This window comes from Acinonyx jubatus, chromosome X (genome assembly GCF_027475565.1).
Source record: "Acinonyx jubatus isolate Ajub_Pintada_27869175 chromosome X, VMU_Ajub_asm_v1.0, whole genome shotgun sequence".
NCBI lineage: Eukaryota > Metazoa > Chordata > Mammalia > Carnivora > Felidae > Acinonyx > Acinonyx jubatus.
Window position 1 is genome coordinate 47856755 of NC_069389.1, and position 20373 is coordinate 47877127.

The 20373-nt window shown below is 36.3% G+C and overlaps 1 protein-coding gene across 3 annotated transcripts in view; it reads left to right on the forward strand.

Moving 5' to 3' along the window:
• Positions 1 to 4277: 4277 nt before the first annotated feature.
• Positions 4278 to 20373, forward strand: part of NBDY (negative regulator of P-body association) — a 122336-nt gene continuing 106240 nt past the window's right edge. For all 3 annotated transcript variants that reach the window (XM_053202375.1, XM_053202376.1, XM_027053504.2), the window contains exons 1-2: positions 4278 to 4639; positions 6389 to 6507. In XM_053202375.1, coding sequence (XP_053058350.1) covers positions 4405 to 4611 — 207 coding nt within the window. In that variant the 5' untranslated portion in view covers positions 4278 to 4404 and the 3' untranslated portion in view covers positions 4612 to 4639; positions 6389 to 6507. The remainder of the gene's footprint in view (positions 4640 to 6388; positions 6508 to 20373) is intronic.

Here is a 20373-nt window from a genome sequence, read left to right on the forward strand (position 1 = left end):
CTGATTTCTGTACATTGATTTTGCATCCTGTGACTTTGCTGAATTCGTGTATCAGTTCTAGCAGACTTTGGGTGGAGTCTATCGGGTTTTCCATGTATAATATCATGTCATCTGCAAAATGTGAAGCTTAGAGAAGTCCTTTATATTTGTACATGTAAGGGGAAATTTCTTGGCCTTGAGTTGAAAGTCAATTTCCAAAAGAAATCACTATTAATCAACCAACTCTCCAATTTAAAAAACCCTAAAGGAAAACAGACCGCTATCATGCAGAGGTGGTTCAGTTTTGTTCTCTATTGTTATTTTTTGACTGAAGTATACTAGATATACAACATTCTATTATTTTCAGCTGTACAACACAATATTTCAACATTTGTATGCATTGAAAAATTATCACCACAGTAAGTCTAGTTACTGTGTGTCACCATATAAAATTCCAAGTTTTTTTCTTATAATAGGAAACTTTATGATTTACTTTCTTAGCATATTTCAAATTTGCAATACAATATTATTCACTATATTCACTATGCTGTATATCACATCCCCATGACCTATTTATTTTATAATTAAACATTTGTACCTCTTGATCCTCTTCACTCATTTTACTCATTGCCCAAATCCCTGCCTTTTGGCAACCACCAATCTATTCTCTGTATTTGTGAGTTTTGTTTTGCTTTGCTTTGTTCATTTTTTTGTTTACTCCACATGTAAATGAAATAATATGGTATTTGTCTTTCTCTGTCTTACTTCAGTTAGCATAATACCCTCTAGGTCCATCTGTATTGTCACAAATAGCAATATTTCATGTTTTTTCATGGTTGAGTCATATGCCTGTGTGTGTGTGTGTGTGTGTGTGTGTGTGTGTGTGTGTGTGTGAATGTACCACATCTTCTTTATCCACTTATCCATTGTTTTGGACACTTAGGTTGTTTCTATACCTTGGCTGTTATGTGAATAATGTTGCAATGAACATGGGGTGCATATATCTTTTTGAGTTATTATTTTTTATTTCCTTTGCATAAATACCCATAAGTGGAATTGCTGGATCATATGGTAGTTCTATTTTCAATTTTTTCAGGAACCTCCATACTGTTTTCCATAGTGATTGCACCAATTTACATTCCCACCAACAGTGCACAAGGGTTCTCTTTTCTCCACATTCTCACCAACACTATGATCTTTTTGATCACAGCCATTCTAACAAGTGTGAGGGGACATCTCATTGTGGTTTTGTTTGCATTTCCCTGGTAATGACTGCTATTGACAATCTTTTCATGAGCCTATTGACCTTCTGCATGTCTTCTTTGGGAAAAAAAATCTATTCCTATCTTATGTCCATTTTTTAATCAGATTTTTTTTTGTTATTGAATTGTATGTGTTCTGTATATATTTTGCATATTGGCCCCTTACCAGGTATACAGTTTATAAATATTTTCTTCCATTAAGTATATTGCCTTTTTTATTTTGTTGACAGTTTCCTTTACTATGCAGAAGCTTCTTAGTTTGATGTAGTCCCATTTGCTTATTTTTGCTTTTGCTGCCATTGTCTTTGGAGCCAGATTTAAAAAAATATTGCCAAGAGTGATGTCAAGGAGCTTACTGTCTATATTTTCTTCTAGGATTATTATGGCTTATGGTCTTACATTCAAGTCTTTAATCCATTTTGAGTGAATTTTTGTGTATGCTGCAAAACAGTGATCCAATTTCATTCTTTTTCACGTGGCTGTCTGCCCTGTTTTCTGAGCACCATTTATAGAAGAGACTGTCATTTCTCCTCTGTTGTTGTCTTTTGAGCACTTAAAATTATGAAACAAATTCAGATCTATAACACTTCTCAACTCTGGTTTGATAGCCCTTTAGCCTAACAGTGCCCTCTTCTGGTTTTATGATTCACATTCACCTATTTCATCTGTGTTAAAAACAAAACAAAACAAAACAAAAGCTTAACTGTTAATGGAAAAAATGATGGGTAAAGGTCATTTTGAAACCTAGCTGTAAAAGGCTTTGGTTTTCCATTTTAACATAACAAAAACAAACAAAAATCCAGTTGGGAGTACAATGGTGGTTACCAAGGACTGGGGAAAGGGGAAAACGGGAAGGCACTGTTTAATGAGTATGAAAAAATTCTGGAGATTGGTTGTACAACACTGTGAATATACTTAACACAACTAAACTATACATTTAAAAATGATAAAAATGATAAACTTTGTGATTTTTTACCACAATTAAAAATAAAAATAAATAAATCCAGTTGAGGTATAAATAGTCCAGGTTGATGGCAGCAGCTTAAGTTGGAACTGTTTTCACAAGTCAAATGTTTACCATAAATCAAACACACCTGGATTTGATATAATTTTTAATTCCTGTCATTTTACTAAAATGGGCAATGTTTATCTTAATTTACTAAAACTATAGCTATAAAACAACTTAATTTCAACTTTTACTCTTAAAGTCTTTCATCTTGCAGATAATAAAATATTCTGCAGTACAAAAAAATAACAGTAAGGTTTGACTTATTCAAATGGGTATAAGGGATAACATTCACTGAAATAAAGAAGACTAGGGAAGGAGCAAGTTTGGAGGGTTGGGATAAACCAATGGTTCTAAGAGGGGATGATTTTGCCTTCTGAGGGACGTTTGGGAGCGTCTGGAGACATTTTTGTTTTTCACAGTTGGGAGTGGTATGGAGGTGCTACTGATGTATGTTGATATACTGCTAAACATCCTACAATGCACAGGGCAGTCCCCCACCACAAAGAGTGATCTGGCCTCAAATGTCAATAGTGCCAAGAGTGAGTAACCCTAAATTAGAATCCTTTCCTCTGACTTTAGCCACTGTTTCTCAGGCTTTGCAGCAGTTTATTCTTCTTCTGTCTATAATTACACAGTATTCTGTCTTTAGCTGACTTCCTTTTTCCTCTATATTTTCTCTTGAGGATACCATCTATTCCCATGACATCACCTACCAGGTCTATGTTAGTGACTCCCACATCTGTTAAGTCTAGTCCCAACTACTTTTCTAAATCTAGAGCATTGTTTCTCTTAATTTCCCTTCACATGTTTTCACTAACCCACTGCTACAATATTTTTATTAGTGGCATCTGGTAGAAAACCACAGGGTCACTTATTTCCTAAACATTTACTGAGTATCTAGTTTGTGTAAAGGGCTGCACTGGTACTTAGAGGAAGGTAGTGATGGTGGAAATGAGAGGCAATCATGGTTAATAAGTACTTTAAATGCATGATCCCTAATTATGGCAATAGTTCTACAAGGAAGAAATTACTATTTCCTGGAAACCATAGCTCTAAATGTTTAATCGGCTACTTAAATATCACAGGGCTTGTAAGTAACAGAGTATTTTAAAAGTCAGTTCTATTTTGACATTAAGGATTGAACTCTTTCCATTAAAAAACACTGAGGACAGTGCTGTAAAACCGTGGTCTATTTTGTACATAGCCAAAGGGGAATGGATGTGAATGCTGAAGGTCTAAGAAGTTCCAGTAGCCTTTTCTTCTAAGCCATATCACACCCATTTCTTACCATATATCATATATATATCATATATCTTATTACCATATATCATTGAATATAATACACCAGTAGTAAGATGAATTATTATTTTCCATAACTCTAAGAAAACAAAAACTTTGCCTATTAAAGTATGGCATTCCATCGAGATTTAGATTTATTAACTGAGATATTATAGATGTTGAAACATTAAAAATCATTAGACATTTTAAAAAGTAAGCCTTCAGAGATTTCTAATTTGTTAAAATATGAAGAAAAATGTAACCCTACATTCTAAGACATACGGCGAATTTATTTTCCACATTCAATTACTATGTTTAATGCTAGTGTGCTATTTTGCACTTTAGTCAACTACCATGTTTGCAATTGCTTTTCAAATTGTCCTAGGTAGTTTAATGGCTCTGTGTTACATAGCTGCAACTCGGTAGTAAAGCCCATAGCTTTTCAATAATGTCTTTGTTCTCCCCCTCCCACCACCTGCGCCCCTTACCCCCCCACTCCACCCCTCCGCGCCTTTCCACAATCTATGCAGAGTTTACCAATTAGGAATAAAACTGGATTTCTTCTAATCTTAAAATTGCATAGATTGTGTAACACAGAACATAGATTTAGTTACATTTAGGGGGACGGACGGTGGTAAAACATTATATGTTAAATATACATGTCTTTTTAAGTCCCACCCTTATAGAACGTTAAAATAGGGTGGAGTAAGGAGGGGAGGGCGGAGGCGGAGAAGGGATTGCGTTTCAGGATACAGGAAATACGGTAAGCACGAAACCCGGAGGAAGCTCTGTGCCTGGAGGGGACCCGCCGCCATCTCAGGTCTCAGCCTCGCGGGGCCCACCACAGAGAGCTGACTCCCTGTCCTAAGAATCCTTATGGGTGACCAACCTTGTTTCTCCGGGAGATCCACGCTCCCACCTGGAAACACGCGGGAAACCAGGCCTCCAAAAAAGCGCTGCCTCCTAGCTCCACGGTGGGATTATCCAGAGGGAACCCCCAACGGAGGTAGTACCACTCTTCCCTCTGCACCTTCTCCTGCATCACCCGGCCTGAAGTCGCACCCTCCTCCTCCGGAGAAGTAGTAGAATGTACTTCTCCCACCCAAACCAGGTCAGATTCTTTCCTTCTCATCTGGGACATCCAGGCTCTTTGCAACTTAATTATGCACTTTCCCAGATCTCCTTCCCCTTTTCTCTATTCCCATGATTTCATAATAGAAAAACACAGTAAACAAACAAAAACCATACTGGCATTGAGTAGCTCTTTCACAAAATATGCTTGGGCAAAATTATGGATATTGAATGACATTAAGTAAATTATTTTTGATATTTTAGCTGTGATAATTGTTATATTTTTTTAAGAAATAGATTTAAATCTCTTGATGTTTAAAAGTAATTCAGTGGGGCGGAAGTGGGAGTTACAAACAAAATGTTCATGAGTTGATGATAACTGGGTGATGTATACATGGAAATTCATTATACTGTTCTACTACTTTTGTGTATATTTGAAACTTTTCCATTGAAAAGAAAATCCTTGGTTCAAGATCAGTAACAACATATGGAAGGCCTCATTCCTATGCTAACAGGCTCAATTCCTGTGCTAACAGAGGGTATTTTGAAGTGTCTTCAGAGTGGGTTTCTCTGTATGTAGCAGGAAAATTTAATAAGTAAAAACAAACAAACAAACAAAAAAACAGTATGGTAAGTTAAACCCAAGGGCCATAATGTTTGCTTGTTCAAGGTATGCAGGGATCACCCAGGATGGACAAAGTCATTCTGCTTGGTAGTAATCATGACCCATCAAAAAGGAAAGGGGAAATTTGGGTGGTTCTTTAAAGGGTGAGTGACATCTGGCATGTGGAAGGGGAGAGAATGCTTTTCAGGCCTGGTGTTTTCAGGACAAAAGTCCCAAAGTGGGCTTATGGGAAAAGCTTGGGTGTAATTCTGAATCTTTGAGAAAGAAGGACTTGGAAGTGCAATAGAGTGTTGCAAGGCCTTGAATGTTACGCTAAGGAGTATGCAGTTTAATCTAAAAGCAGTGGTAACCATTGAAGATTTTCAATCAAGTGATATATTTTAGGAATCCAGTTTTTACCATCAGAGAAACAGTCTTCTATTTAGAAGACTTTATGGAATGCAAAAAATAAAACCAAATCTGACCCAAGGCTCACAGGTCCTTGTAATCCAAAGGAAGCAGGGCATCCTTTTTTCATTCATACAGTAAACCCTTATGGAACTCTTGCAATGGACAAGGCATTGTGCTGGGAGCTGTAGGGAATGGATGAGCAAGGCATAGTGCCTGGTACATAGTTGGAGTGAAACAGATACTTGAATAAATAAGTCAATAAATGCTAGGATAACAGTGGCAACCAAGGAGGCTCTGGACTTGGGACTTGGTAACAGTGCATAGAAAAAGAATGAGCTTTTTTGCTTGAAAGCATCATCCAGTCATTCCTTTACACTCTGATTTCCATCATTTTTACCTCAATGTACAAAAGGGTAGTGCTGGTAGAGGTTAGGGCATAGGGATAGCAGTGCTCATGTAGAAAACCAAGGATGTTGTGCAGGGAAAAAACTGCAAGAGCTACATAATTTCATCTAGTGATTCAAATCATTGAAAATTGTAATATAGCATATATTTACTGAACATTTTTTATGTGCCAGACACTGTTCTAAGGGGCTTCTAGAATCCACACTCTTAATTTGCAATAGACCCCTTCTAATATGATCTATATAATTGTTTTACAGGAATATATAATAGAAATGGGAGCACGGTGGAACATAAGGACTTGAGGAGGCCAGGGGAAAGAAACGTCCAAAAACAGAGGAAATAATTTTACCTTATTTTACTATCTTTTAGTCTCTGAGGGATTGCAGAATGACTCCATTTCCTTGGTGCATTCATAAAATGGTTCACCCTGTGAAGATGATGAAGACTATTGACAATGCTGCCCTGATTTTTCTGATGTCCTACACCAGGTAATTGTGTTTTTTAAGGTACTTTCTTTACCAAAAACTTATTAAGGGAGGTAGAGGAATAAGAGTTGTAAAAATAAATAGCCAAACAAAAAACAAAGCTAGCACAAAATGGTAAAATTGAAACTATTTTCTACATTTTATAAAACCATACATACCATATAATAATAATGTAATTTATAAGCTGCTTTGTTAAATTCACTCCTAATTTACCTTATAGTTTTTGTTGTTAGTGTGAAATGTATTTAAATTTTTTTTAATGTTTATTTATTTTTGAGAGAGAGAGATACAGAGTACAAGTGGGGGCAGGGTCAAAGAGAGCAGGAGACACAGAATCTGAAGCAGGCTTCAGGCTCTGAGCTGTCAGTACAGAGCCCGTTGTGGAGCTTGAACTCAGGACTGGTGAGATCAGATCTGAGCTGAGGTCGGATGCTTAACTGACTGAGCCACCCAGGCATCCCTGAAATGTATTTTTAAAACCAGATTTTCTGATTTTTGCTGGTAAATGGGAACATGATTGATATTTTTACATATTGATTTTATATGCTACAGATTCTCTGAGTTTTGTTCTGATAATTTATAGATTCTCTTAGATTGTCTATTAGCTATGTTGTGAATAATGGCAGTTTCTTTCTTTCAATATTTGATTTTTAGCTTGTCTTACTGTGCTGGTTAGCACTTTCAGTACAATGAGAAATAGTAGCAATAGGAGATTTTCTTACCTTGCTTTTGAATTTACAGGGGAATTCTATAAATGTTTCACCATTTTTAGTAGATTTGCTTCTTCAGGATAAGGCAGTTTGTTTCTATTCTTAGTATGCTGAGAGCTTTAATTCTGAATGAATATGGAGTTTTTTCTCCATTAATATGACAGTGTGACCATGTGACAAATTACAATAATTAGTTTTCTAATCTGTTTCCTGCTTTTGGTTTCATCAGGCCTCACCATTGAATACTTCGTTTCCTACTTCAATAATTTTTGCTTTTATCTTTATTATTACTTTTTTACTTGCTAATTTTCTAATTTATTTATTTGGACCTTTACCCAGTAATTTTCAATCTTCTTTTCTAAAATAAGAATTTATGATTATAAATCTTCCACTCTGTACAACTTCAGAATTTCACAGATTTATATAAGTATTTTACTATCATTCAATTATAATTTCCCTCATTTCTGGACTCATGAGTTGTTTAATTTACAAACATGAGTCTATTTTTTAAAAATCATATTGTGAAATCATTAGTCCAATTACAGTTAACTTCATCTGGTTTTCTTCTTTAAAGTTTTTTTTTATTTTTCTTATAAGACAAAGCAAAATTATATACCAGCTTCTCATTTCAACACATTTGGCCATATAAAACTTTTTCTTTCATTACATACATAGAAATGCATGTGCATGCTATTCAATGATGGAGTTATTCCTGATACATATGTTTTAAAAAATTTGTTTTAATGTTTATTTATTTTTGAGAGAGAGAGACAGAGTGTGAGCGGGGGAGGGCAGAGAGAGAGGGAGACAAGGATTCCAAAGCAGGCTCCAGGTTCTGAGCTGTCAGCATGGAGCCCGATGAGGGGCTCAAATCTGAGCTGAAGTCAGACGCTTAACCTACTATATTTTTGTGAAATATAAAGTTTTTAAAACTTATATATATATATATATATATATATATATATATATGTTTTTAAAACTTAAATATAAAGTTTTTAAAACTTTTCATTTTGATCTCATTTTACACTTTAAAAAATTTTGAGAATATTACAAAGAACTCCCGTATACCCTTAACCCAGATTCACCAATTAACATTTTCCCATACTTGGTTTTTCATTCTCTATTTCTCCCTCTCATACCTCTTCTCCTTCTCCCTTCCTTTTTTCCTCCCCCCCTTCTCCTCTCCCCTACCTCTCCTTTTCTGCCTTTCTCCCTCTTCCTCTGAACTATTTAAGAATAACTTGTAGATATCATGCTTCTTGACTGGTAAATACTTCAGTACCTGTAAATACGTCAGTGCATATTTCTTCAGAAAGATAACCTTACATAAGGTTATACATAACCTTACATAACCTCACTACATGTGTCAAAATAGAAATTGACAATGTTCTAATTTTTATGTGTTTCATATACCTTTATTGTCAAGATTATCCATTTATAAACAATGGAAAAGGGATGAATTTGGGAGAATACATATTTCAAGTGGACAATGCAAGCTGTATTATAGTTGTTTTTTGTCTTGCTTTATTGAAATATGTTTGACATACAATGTTGTGGTAGATTTCAGGTGTATAATATGATGATTTGCTGTATCTATATATTACAAAATAATTGCCACAATAAGGTTTCACACAGTCATCTCACACAGTAACCATTTTGTGAGTGTATGATGAAAACTTTTAATATCTATTCTCCACGACTTTTAAGTATACAATTTTGTTAATTATAGTCACTAGACTATAGTATTAACTACAATATTATATTGTATTTTGTATTGATTGTATTTTGTATTTGTATATTGTATTAATACAATATAGTATTAACTACAATACTAAATATAGTATTAACTACAATATTGTAGTATTAACTACAATAACTGTACTATACAATTGCATAAGTATATATAACTATACTATTAACTATAGTATAATGTACATCATGCTGTATGTTAGATACCCAGAGCTATTATTCATGTTATAACTGAGACTCTATACCCTTTGACCACTGTCATCCATTTTTCCCACCCTCCCACCTCTGGAAACTACCAACCTACTCTGTATTTATGAGTTTGTTTGTTTGTTTAGATTCTATGTATAAATGAGATCACTCAGTGTTTTTCTTTGACTTATTTCAGTTAGTATAATGCCCTCAAGTTTTATCCAATGTGTTGGAAATGAAATGTGTTGGAAATGAAATGTGTTGGAAATGAAATGTGTTGGAAATGAAATTTCATTTCATTTCCTTTACCTGTTCATCTGTCAGTGGAGACTTAGGTTGTTGCCATGTCTTAGTTATAAATAATGATGCAGTGAACATAGGGGTGCAGATGTTTCTTCAAGATTAGTGATTTTATTTCCTTTAGATATATACTTGAAGTGGAATTGCTGGATCATATGGTAGTCCCAATTTTAATTTTTTGAAGAACCTCCATGCTATTTTACATAATAGATGTACCAGTGTACATTCCCATCAACAATGTACGAGGGTTCCCTTTTCTCCACATCTTCACCAGCATTTGTTATCTCTTGTCTTTTTTATAATACCCATTCTAACAAGTGTAGGAGATATATTGCTGTGGTTTTGGGGGTTTTTTTGTTCATTTTGTTTTTCAAACTATGGTTTTGATTTGCATTTCCTGATGATTAGTGATGTTGAACACCTTTTAATGTGCCTATTAGCCATTTGCATATTTTGTTGGGAAAAAATTCAATTCAGGTCATTTGCATCTTAGTAAGTTGGATTATTTATTTTTCTTCTATTGAGCTGTATAAGTTTCTTACATATTTTGGATATTAATTCCTTATCGAATACATGGTTTGCAGATGTTTTTTCCCCATTCCATAGTTTGCCTTTTTATTCTTTTGCTGTGCAGAAGCTTTTTAGTTTGATGTAGTCACAACTTGTTTACTTCTTGCTTTTGTTGCTTGTGCTTTGAGTGTCAAATCCATAAAATCATTGCAAATTCCAATGTCAAAGAGCTTTTTTCCCTGTTTTTTTTCCCAAGGGTATTATGGTTTCAGGTCTTACCTTTAAGTCTTTAGTCAATTTGGAATTAATTTCTGTGAGTGGTATAAGTAAGATAGGGTTTCAGTTTCATTTTTTTATATTAATACCCAGTTTTCCCAGCATCATTTATTGAACAGACTATCTTTTCTCCATTGAGTACTCTTGGCTCCCTTGTCAAATATATGTATTGACCATATAAGTGGGGGCTTATTTCTGGGCTCTCCATTCTGTTCTGTTGGTCTATGTGTGTTTTTATGCCAGAAAAATACTATTTTGATTACTATAGCTTTGTAGTATAGTTTAAAATGGTGTTCCCATATTATCTAGGCCATATTCAAATTTGACCAATTGTCCCAATATTGTTTCTTATATTTATTTTCATTTCTTGGTTGAAGTTTCAATCCAAGATGATGCATTGCATTTAGCTGTTGTGTCTCTTCAGTTTTCTTTAATCTGGAGCAGTTCAGTCCTTTTTTTTTTTTTTCTTTCATAACTATTGGCAATTTTTAAAAAATATAGGACAACTAGTTTGTATATTGTCCTTCAGTTTAAGTTTGTGTGCCTTTTCTTCACTATTATATTTGGATTATGCATTTTGGCAGGAATACCAGAGAAGTACTGTTGTATTATTCTCAGGGCATCAGATCAGTGGCACATGATGCTGATTTGACCCCTTAAAAGTGATGTTAATCTTGATTACTTGGTCAAAATGATGTTTGCTAGATAAATCCACTCTAAAGTTACCATTTTCCTCTTTTTAAAAAAAAATTTGAGAGAGAGAACATGAGCACGTGAGTGGGGGAGAGAGGCAAAGGAAGAAAGAGAGAGGATCTTAAGCAGGGCTCAATCCCACGATCCAGGGATCATGACCTGAGTGGAAATCAAGATTCGGATGCTCAACCAACTGAACCACACAGGTGCCCCAGCCTTTTTTTGTTTGTAGTTAATAATTTTGCTGGGAATACTTTGAAACTGTGTAAACATTTTGTTCCTCATCAAACTAAAGTCCACTGGCTTTAATATCCATTGATAATTCTTGACTGAATTAGTATGATGGCTGCAAGATGGGAATTTTTAAACTCCATCATTTTTACTATGTTTATAAATTTGTATTCTATTTTAAGGAAGAGTTTTATTCTCTGTTTGTTTACTTATTGACCTTATTTTTGACACCTTCATTTTTACTTTATTTCATGAATATCTTATTGCTACCATTATTTATTTTAATGTTCAAATTATCCCAGACTTAACCAATGACAGCCCATTCAAGCTGGCTCCTCTGTCCATTTGATGTGCTCCCATCATTCTGATACATACTTTGACATCAGCATTTTCTTACTTCCTTACTTTTAGGCTTGTCTTTTATTCCCTGTCTCATTGAGAGGGAGATGGTATTTAGGAACCAAAACATCGGTATGTGTTTTTTTCTTGTTGTTGTTGTTTAACATGTTATTCTTGGAGAAGATGGCAGCGTAGGAGGACGCTGGACTCACCGTGCATCCTGCTGATCACTTAGATTCCACCTACACCTGCCTAAATAACCCAGAAAACCACCAGAAGACTAGCAGAACGGAGTTTCCAGAGCCAAGCGCAGACGAGAGGGCCACGGAAGAGGGTAGGAAGGGTGGAGAGGCGGTGCTTGCTGCACGGACTGGCGGGAGGGAGCCAGGGCAGAGGGGCAGCCTGCCGGCCAAGCAGAGCCCCAGAGTCTGGCTTGCGAAAGCGGAGGGGCTGGACAGAGTGTGTTCCAATAGCAAGCGCGACTTAGCATCTGGGAGGTCATAGGTTAACAGCTCTGCTCTGAAAGCGGGAAGGCTGGAGGACAAAGGGACGTAGAATTGCTGAGCCCTGGGACTACAGAGCTCAGTTTGGCGCGCTTGCCAGCGCCATCTCCCTCGCCCATCCCCCAGCCAAAATCCCAAAGGGAACCAGTTCCTGCCAGGGAACTTGCTTGCTCCGTGCAAACACCCAATGCTGTGCTCTTGCGGAGCCGCACCTCTGGTACCGGGTCTGACTCCCTCCCGCTGCCACAGGGCCCCCCCTGAAGTGGATCACCTAAGGAGAAGCGAGCTAAGCCTGCCCCTCCTGCCCCCGTGCACCTTGCCTACCCACCCAAGCTAATACCCCAGATCCCAAGCACCACAAGGCTGGAAGTGTGCAAGTAGCCCAGACGGGCCACACCACCCCACAGTGAATCCCACCCCTAGGAGAGGGAAAGAGAAGGCACACACCAGTCTGACTGTGGCCCCAGCGGTGGGCTGGGGGCAGACATCAGGTCTGACTGTGGCTCAGCCCACCAACTCCAGTTATACACCACAGCACAGGGGAAGTGCCCCTCAGTCCTACACCACTCCAGGGACTATCCAAAATGACCAAATGGAAGAATTCCCCTCAGAAGAATCTCCAGGACATAACAACAGCTAATGAACTGATCAAAAAGGATTTAAATAATATAACAGAAAGTGAATTAGGATAATAGTCATAAAATTAATCGCTGGGCTTGAAAACAGTATAGAGGACAGCAGAGAATCTCTTGCTACAGAGATCAAGGGACTAAGGAACAGGAGGAGCTGAAAAATGCTTTAAACGAAATGCAAAACAAAATGGAAACAACGACGGCTCGGATTGAAGAGGCAGAGGAGAGAATAGGTGAACGAGAAGATAAAGTTATGGAAAAAGAGGAAGCTGAGAAAAAGAGAGATAAAAAAAATCCAGGAGTATGAGGGGAAAATTAGAGAACTAAGTGATACACTAAAAAGAAATAATATATGCATAATTGGTATCCCAGAGGAGTAAGAGAGAAGGAAAGGTGCTGAAGGGGTACTTGAAGAAATCATAGCTGAGAACTTCCCTGAACTGGGGAAGGAAAAAGGCATTGAAATCCAAGAGGCACAGAGAATTCCCTTCAGACGTAACTTGAATCGATCTTCTGAATGACATATTATAGTGAAACTGGCAAAATACAAGGATAAAGAGAAAATTCTGAAAGCAGCAAGGGGTAAACATGCCCTAACATATAAAGGGAGACCTGTAAGACTCGTGACTGATCTCTCTTTTGAAATTTGGCAGGCCAGAAAGGAATGGCACGAGATCTTTAATGTGCTGAACAGAAAAAATATGCAGCCGAGAATCCTTTATCCATCAAGTCTGTCATTTAGAATAGAAGGAGAGATAAAGGTCTTCCCAAAGAAACAAAAACTGAAGGAATTTGTCACCACTAAACCAGTCCTACAAGAGATCCTAAGGGGTATCCTGTGAGACAAAGTACCAGAGACATCACTGCAAGCATAAATCATACAGACATCACAATGACTCTAAACCCGTATCTTTCTATAATAACACTGAATGTAAGTGGATTAAATGCGCCAACCAAAAGACATAGGGTATCAGAATGGATAAAAAAACAAGACCCATCTATTTGCTGTCTACAAGAGACTCATTTTAGACCTGAGGACACCTTTAGATTTAGAGTGAGGGGATGGAGAACTATTTATCATGCTACTGGAAGCCAAAAGAAAGCTGGAGTAGCCATACTTGTATCAGACAAACTAGACTTTCAATTAAAGGCTGTAACAAGAGATGAAGAAGGGCATTATATAATAATTACAGGGTCTATCCATCAGGAAGAGCTAACAATTATAAATGTCTATGCGCCGAATACAGGAGCCCCCGAATATATAAAACAATTACTCATAAACATAAGCAACCTTATTGATAAGAATGTGGTAATTGCAGGGGACTTTAACACTCCACTTACAGAAATGGATAGATCATCTAGACACATGGTCAATAAAGAAACAAGGGCCCTGAATGATACATTGGATCAGACGGACTTGACAGATGTATTTAGAACTCTGCATCCCAAAGCAACAGAATATACTTTCTTCTCGAGTGCACATGGAACATTCTCCAAGATAGATCATATACTGGGTCACAAAACAGCCCTTCATAAGTATACAAGAATTGAAATTATACCATGCATACTTTCAGACCACAATGCTATGAAGCTTGAAATCCACCACAGGAAAAAGTCTGGAAAACCTCCAAAAGCATGGAGGTTAAAGAACACCCTACTAAAGAATGAGTGGGTCAACCAGGCAATTAGAGAAGACATTAAAAAATATATGGACACAAACGAAAATGAAAATACAACAATCCAAACACTTTGGGATGCAGCGAAGGCAGTCCTGAGAGGAAAATGCATTGCAATCCAGGCCTATCTCAAGAAACAAGAAAAATAACATGTTATTGTTTTCATTTAATTGTACTTAGTACAGACATTTTCTTCACCAGTTTTTTTTATTGTAAAATTTCAACTCTTCTGAAAAGTCAAAAGACATCCTTCAGGTAGATGTATCCATTGTTTATTTTGCTACATATAATCTTTTTTTAATGTTTATTTTAAGAGAGGGAGAGACAGGGAAGGGCAGAACATGGTTTATATGATACTGTTTATTTAGTATTTGTTAAGATTTGCTTTATGTCCTTATGTATTAATATATATTTTATATAATTTTATATATAAATTTATATATATTTGCTGAAACATTTGGAAGCAACTTGCAGATATTATGGCACTTAAGCCCTAAACACTTCAGTATGTCTTAAGAACAAGGGCATTGCTTTTATTACACTCAGAGAAACTTAACACTGATATAATTCTGTTATCAAACATATTGTCCCCAAGTTTCCCAATTACCCTAACAATACCCTTTAAAACTTTTTATTTTTTTTTGATACAGGATCCAGTCAAGGATCCTATACTGTATTTAGTTGTCATGCCCTTTTAATCTTTTTAAATCTAGAATAGCACTTCCTCATCCTTTCTTAATGAGGATTAGAAAATTAAAATTTTAAAAATTTTCCAAATATTGACATTTCTGATGAGTCCAGGCAATTGTCCTGCATTGTGCCACATGTTTCCCCATGATTAAGCACTTTTAGCAAGAAGACTACATAGGTGATGCTGTGTGCTTGCATCACATCAGGAAGCACAAAATACCACTTTGTCACATTCATTATTGATGATGCTAAGTTTGCTGATGTTTTTTACAGATTATTTTAAGAGTAGTTTTAAGTTCACAGCAAAATTGAGAAAAACACAGAGAGATTTCTCATATATCTACTGCCCCATAGTACATAGACTTCCCTATTATCAACATTCCCTACAAGAATGGTATAGTTGTCACAATTAATGAAACTACATTGGCATACAATAATCACCCAAAGTCCATAGTTACATTATTGTTCAATCTTGGCATTGAACATTGTGTGGGCTTGGAAAAATGAATAATGGTATGTACTCTCAGTATGGTATCATACAGAGTATTTACACTGCCTTGAAAGGGCTCTTTATTCTGCCTATTCATCCCTCCCTCTAAACCTCTGGCAACCACTGATCTTTTTACTGTTTCATAGTTTTACTTTTTCAGAATGTTAGCAGTTGGAATCATACAGTATATAGCCTTTCAAGTTGGTTTCTTTCCATTAGTAATATGCACATAAGGTTCCTCCATGTCTTTTCAGGGCTTGGTAGCTCATTTCTTTTTAGAATAACATTCCATTGTTTGAATGTACCAGTTTATCCATTCACCTACTGAATGACACCTTGGTTGCATCTAAGATTTGGCAATTATGAATAAAGTGGCTATAAATACCTATGTGAAGATTTTTGTGTGGACATAATTTTTCACCTCCTTTGAGTAAGTATCAAGAAATGGGGCCCCTGGGTGGCTCAGTTGGTTGAGTGTTTGACTTCAGCTCAGGTCATGATCACATAGTTTGTGAGTTCGAGCCCCACATCAGGCTCTCTGCTGTCAGCAAAAAGCCCAAGTCGGATCCACTGTCCCCCTCTCTTTGCCTCTCCCCTGCTTAACACTCTCTCTCTCTAAAAATAAATAATTACTAAAAAAAACCCAGAAACATGATTGCTTATATTTATAGTTCTATTTACATATTTATATACATATGCATCATAACAAATACATAAATATATTTTTTCTGAACCATTTGATGGTAAGTTGCCTTATGAATCCTATGTACTTCAGTCTGTGTTTCCTAAGACCATACTCATTTTTCACCAATTATGCCAGTAAATGCTATTTATTAAAAAATCATAAAGAATCTGGTCCAGGGTCCAATTCATAATCATGTTGCATTGAGCTGTCATGTTTGTTTTTTTTAACTTTTTGAAGTATGTATTTTAATTTATTTTATTTTTAAAATATAATTTGTCAAATTGGTTTCCATACAACACCCAGTGCTCATCCCAACAAGTGCCCTCCTCCCTGCCCATCACTCACTTTCCCCTCTCCCCCACGCCCCATCTACCCTTAGTTTGTTCTCAGACATGATATCTGTCTTTCTCTGCCTGGCTTATTTTAGTTTCCTTTAATCTGCAGTCGTTTCTTAGATTTTCTTTGTGTAGAAAAAAAATTAGTTTTGAAGATGGTAACATGGTTATTTTATAGAATGTCCTTCAAGTTCAGTTTGTGTGGTGTTTCCTCATGATTACATTCAGCTTATGTGCTTTTGTCAAGGAACATCACTGGAATGCTGTTTTGTTCTCAGTGTATTATATCTGGAGGCACATGGTGTCAATTTGTTCTATAACTTTAGCTCTTAATTTCTTGTTACAAAATGCTGTTCAGGAGATTGCAGAATGCAAGGCTTTGATACCCTTTTGTGATATGGATAACTAGGCGGGTACTTTTCCCTTTTCCCTTAGGAAACACTTTTTTTGGAAATGGGTGGAATTATATTTTACGACTGGTAGCATATTTTTTGTCTACTTTAACTATTTATAGATATGTTCATTATTAAATGGGGTTCTCATGTCTATTCTACCGTAATTCTACCATTATATATATATATATTTTTTTTTTTTTTGCCTCAGAGTATTTATTAGTCTGCCTATTTGTCTCTCTCAGAAAGGTTTTTTCAGCACCTTCACATGCACAGTCTCCTTTAGGTACATTTTTCTGTAAGGTTAGCCAGTTTTTTCCATTTCATTACATAAGGACCTTCCTGTACTACTTTATTATTTTGTAATTATTTCAAATACTTTATTCTATGAAGCTAATTCATAATGTTTTTTAATCTTATTATTTTTCTAATTCCAATATAATTCACATACAATGTTAATGTAGTCCAGGTGTATAATATAGTGATTGAAAAATTCTATACATTATTCAGTGATCATCAAGATGAGTGTGTTCTTAATCACTTTCAACTGTTTCATCTATTCCCCCATCAACCTACCCTCTGTTTTCTATAGTTAATAGTCTGGTTTGTTGTTCGTCTATTTTTTTCCCTTGTTTGTTCATTTTGTTTCTTAACATACACATATGAGTGAAATTATATGGTACTTGCCTTTCTCTCACTGACTTATTTCACTTAACCTTACACTCTAGCTTCATCCATGTCCTTGCAAATGGCAAGAATTCATTCCTTTTTACAGCTGAGCAATAATCTGTTGTGTAAATACACCACATCTTCTTTATCCATTCATCAATTGATACATGCTTGGGTTGCTTCCATATTGGCCATTGTAAATAATGGTGCAGTAAACCTATGAGTGCATATGTCTTTTTCAAGACAGTGTTTTCATATTCTTTCAGTAAATACTCAATAGAGAAATTACTGGATCTCATGATAATTCTATTTTTAATTTTTTGACGAGCCTCCATACTCTTTCCACAGTGGCTATCCCAGTTTGCATTCACACAGAGCACATAAGTATTCCTTTTTCTGCATATTCTTGCTAACACTTCTTTCTTGTGTTTTTGTTTTTGCCATTCTGACAGGTGTAAGGTAATAGCGCCTTGTGGCTTTGATTTGCATTTCCTTGACGATGAGTGATGTTGAGCATCTCTTCATGTGTCTGGTGGCCATCAACATGTCTTTTTTGTTGAAATGTCTTTACATTTCTTCTGTCCATGTTTTAATTAGGTTATTTATTGTTTGGGTGTTGGTTTTCTAAGTTCTTTATATATTTTGGATACTAATCATTTATCATATATGTCATTTTAATTTTGTGATTGTTTCCTTCACTGTGCATGAGCACTTTTTTATTTTATTTTTATTTTATTATATAAATATAATTTATGGTCAAATTGGTTTCCATACAACACCCAGTGTTCATCCTCACAGGTGCCCTCCTCGATGCCCATCACCCACTTTCCCCTCTCCCCCAACCCCCATCAATCCTCAGTTTGTTATCAGTATTTAAGAGTCTCTTACGGTTTATCTCCTTCCCTCTCTGTAACGTTTTTCTTCCCCCTTCCCCTCTCCCAAGGTCTTCTGTAAAGTTTCTCAGGATCCAATTATGAGTGAAGACATAGGGTATCTGTCTTTCTCTGCCTGCCTTACTTCATTTATCATAATACTCTCCAGTTCCATCCATGTTGCTACAAATGGCCAGATTTCAATCTTTCTCATTGCCAACTAGTATTCCATTGTATATATAAACCACATCTTCTTTATCCATTCGTCAGTTGGTGGACATTTAGGCTATTTCCATATTTTGGCTATTGTTGAAAGCGTTGCTATAAACATTGGGGTACAAGTGCCCCTATGCATCAGCATTCCTGTATCCCTTGGGTAAATTCCTAGCAGTCCTATGGCTGGGCCATAGGGTAGATCAATTTTTAATTTTTTGAGGAACCTCCACACTGTTTGCCAGAGCAGCTGCATCAGTTTGCATTCCCACCAACAGTGCAAGAGGGTTCCCGTTTCTCCTCATCCTCGCCAGAATCTATAGTCTCCTGATTTGTTCATTTTAGCCACTCTGGTGTGAGGTGGTATCTGAGTGTGGTTTTGATTTGTATTTCCCTGATGAAGAGTGACATTGAGATCTTTTCATGTGCCTGTTGGCCATTTGGATGTCTTCTTTAGAAACGTGTCTATTCATGTTTTCTGCCCATTTGTTTTTCGGGTGTGGAGTTTGGGGAGTTCTTTATAGATTTTGGATACTAGCCCTTTATCCGGTATGTCATTTGCAAATATCTTTTCCCATTCCCTCGGTGGCCTTTTAGTTTTGCTGATTGTTTCCTTTGCAGTGCAGAAGCTTTTTATCTTCATAAGGTCCCAATAGTTCATTTTGCTTTTAATTCCCCTGCCTTTGGAAGTGTGTCAAGTAAGAAATTGCTGCAGCTGAGGTCAGAGAGGTTTTTCCTGCTTTCTCCTGTAGGGTTTTGATGGTTTCCTGTCACACATTCAGGTCCTTCATCTGTTTTGGTTTATTTTTGTGAATGGTGTAAGAAAGTGGTCTAGTGTCATTTTTCTGCATGTTGCTGTCCAGTTCTCCCACCACCATTTGTTAAAGAGACTGTCTTTTTTCCATTGGATATTCTTTCCTGGTTTGTCAAAGATTAGTTGGCCATATACTTGTGGGTCCAATTCTGGAGTCTCTGTTCTATTCTTTTGGTCTATGTGTCTATTTTTGTGCCAAAACCATACTGTCTTGATGATTAGAGCTTTGTAGTAGAGGCTAAAGTCTGGGATTGTGATGCCTCCCTCTTTGGTTTTCTTCATCAATATTATTTTGGCTATTCGGGGTCTTTTGTGGTTCCTTACAAATTTTAGGATTGCTTGTTCTAGCTTCGATAAGATTGCTGGTGCAAATTTTATTGGGATTGCTTTAAATGTGTAGATTGCTTTGGGTAGTGTTGACATTTTAACAATATTTATTCTTCCAATCCTTGAGCATGGAATATTTTTCCATTTATTTGTATCTTCCTCAAGTTCCTTCATAACCTTTCTATAGTTTTCAGCATACATATCTTTTACATCTTTGGCTAGGTGTATTCCTAGGTATTTTATGCTTCTTGGTGCAGTTGTGAATGGGATCAGATTCTTTATTTGTCTTTCTGTTGCTTCATTATTGGTGTATAAAAATTCAACCAATTTCTATACATTAATTTTGTATCCTGCAACTTTGCTGAATTCATGTATCAGTTCTAGCAGCCTTTTGGTGGACTCTGTCAGGTATTCTATGTAGCATTTCATGTTGTCTGCAAAAAGTGAAAGTTTGACTTCATCTTTGCCAATTTTGATGCCTTTGATTTCCCTTTGTTGTCTGATTGCTGATGCTACGACTTCCAACACTATGTTAAACAATAGCGGTGAGAGTGGACATCCCTGTCGTGTTCCT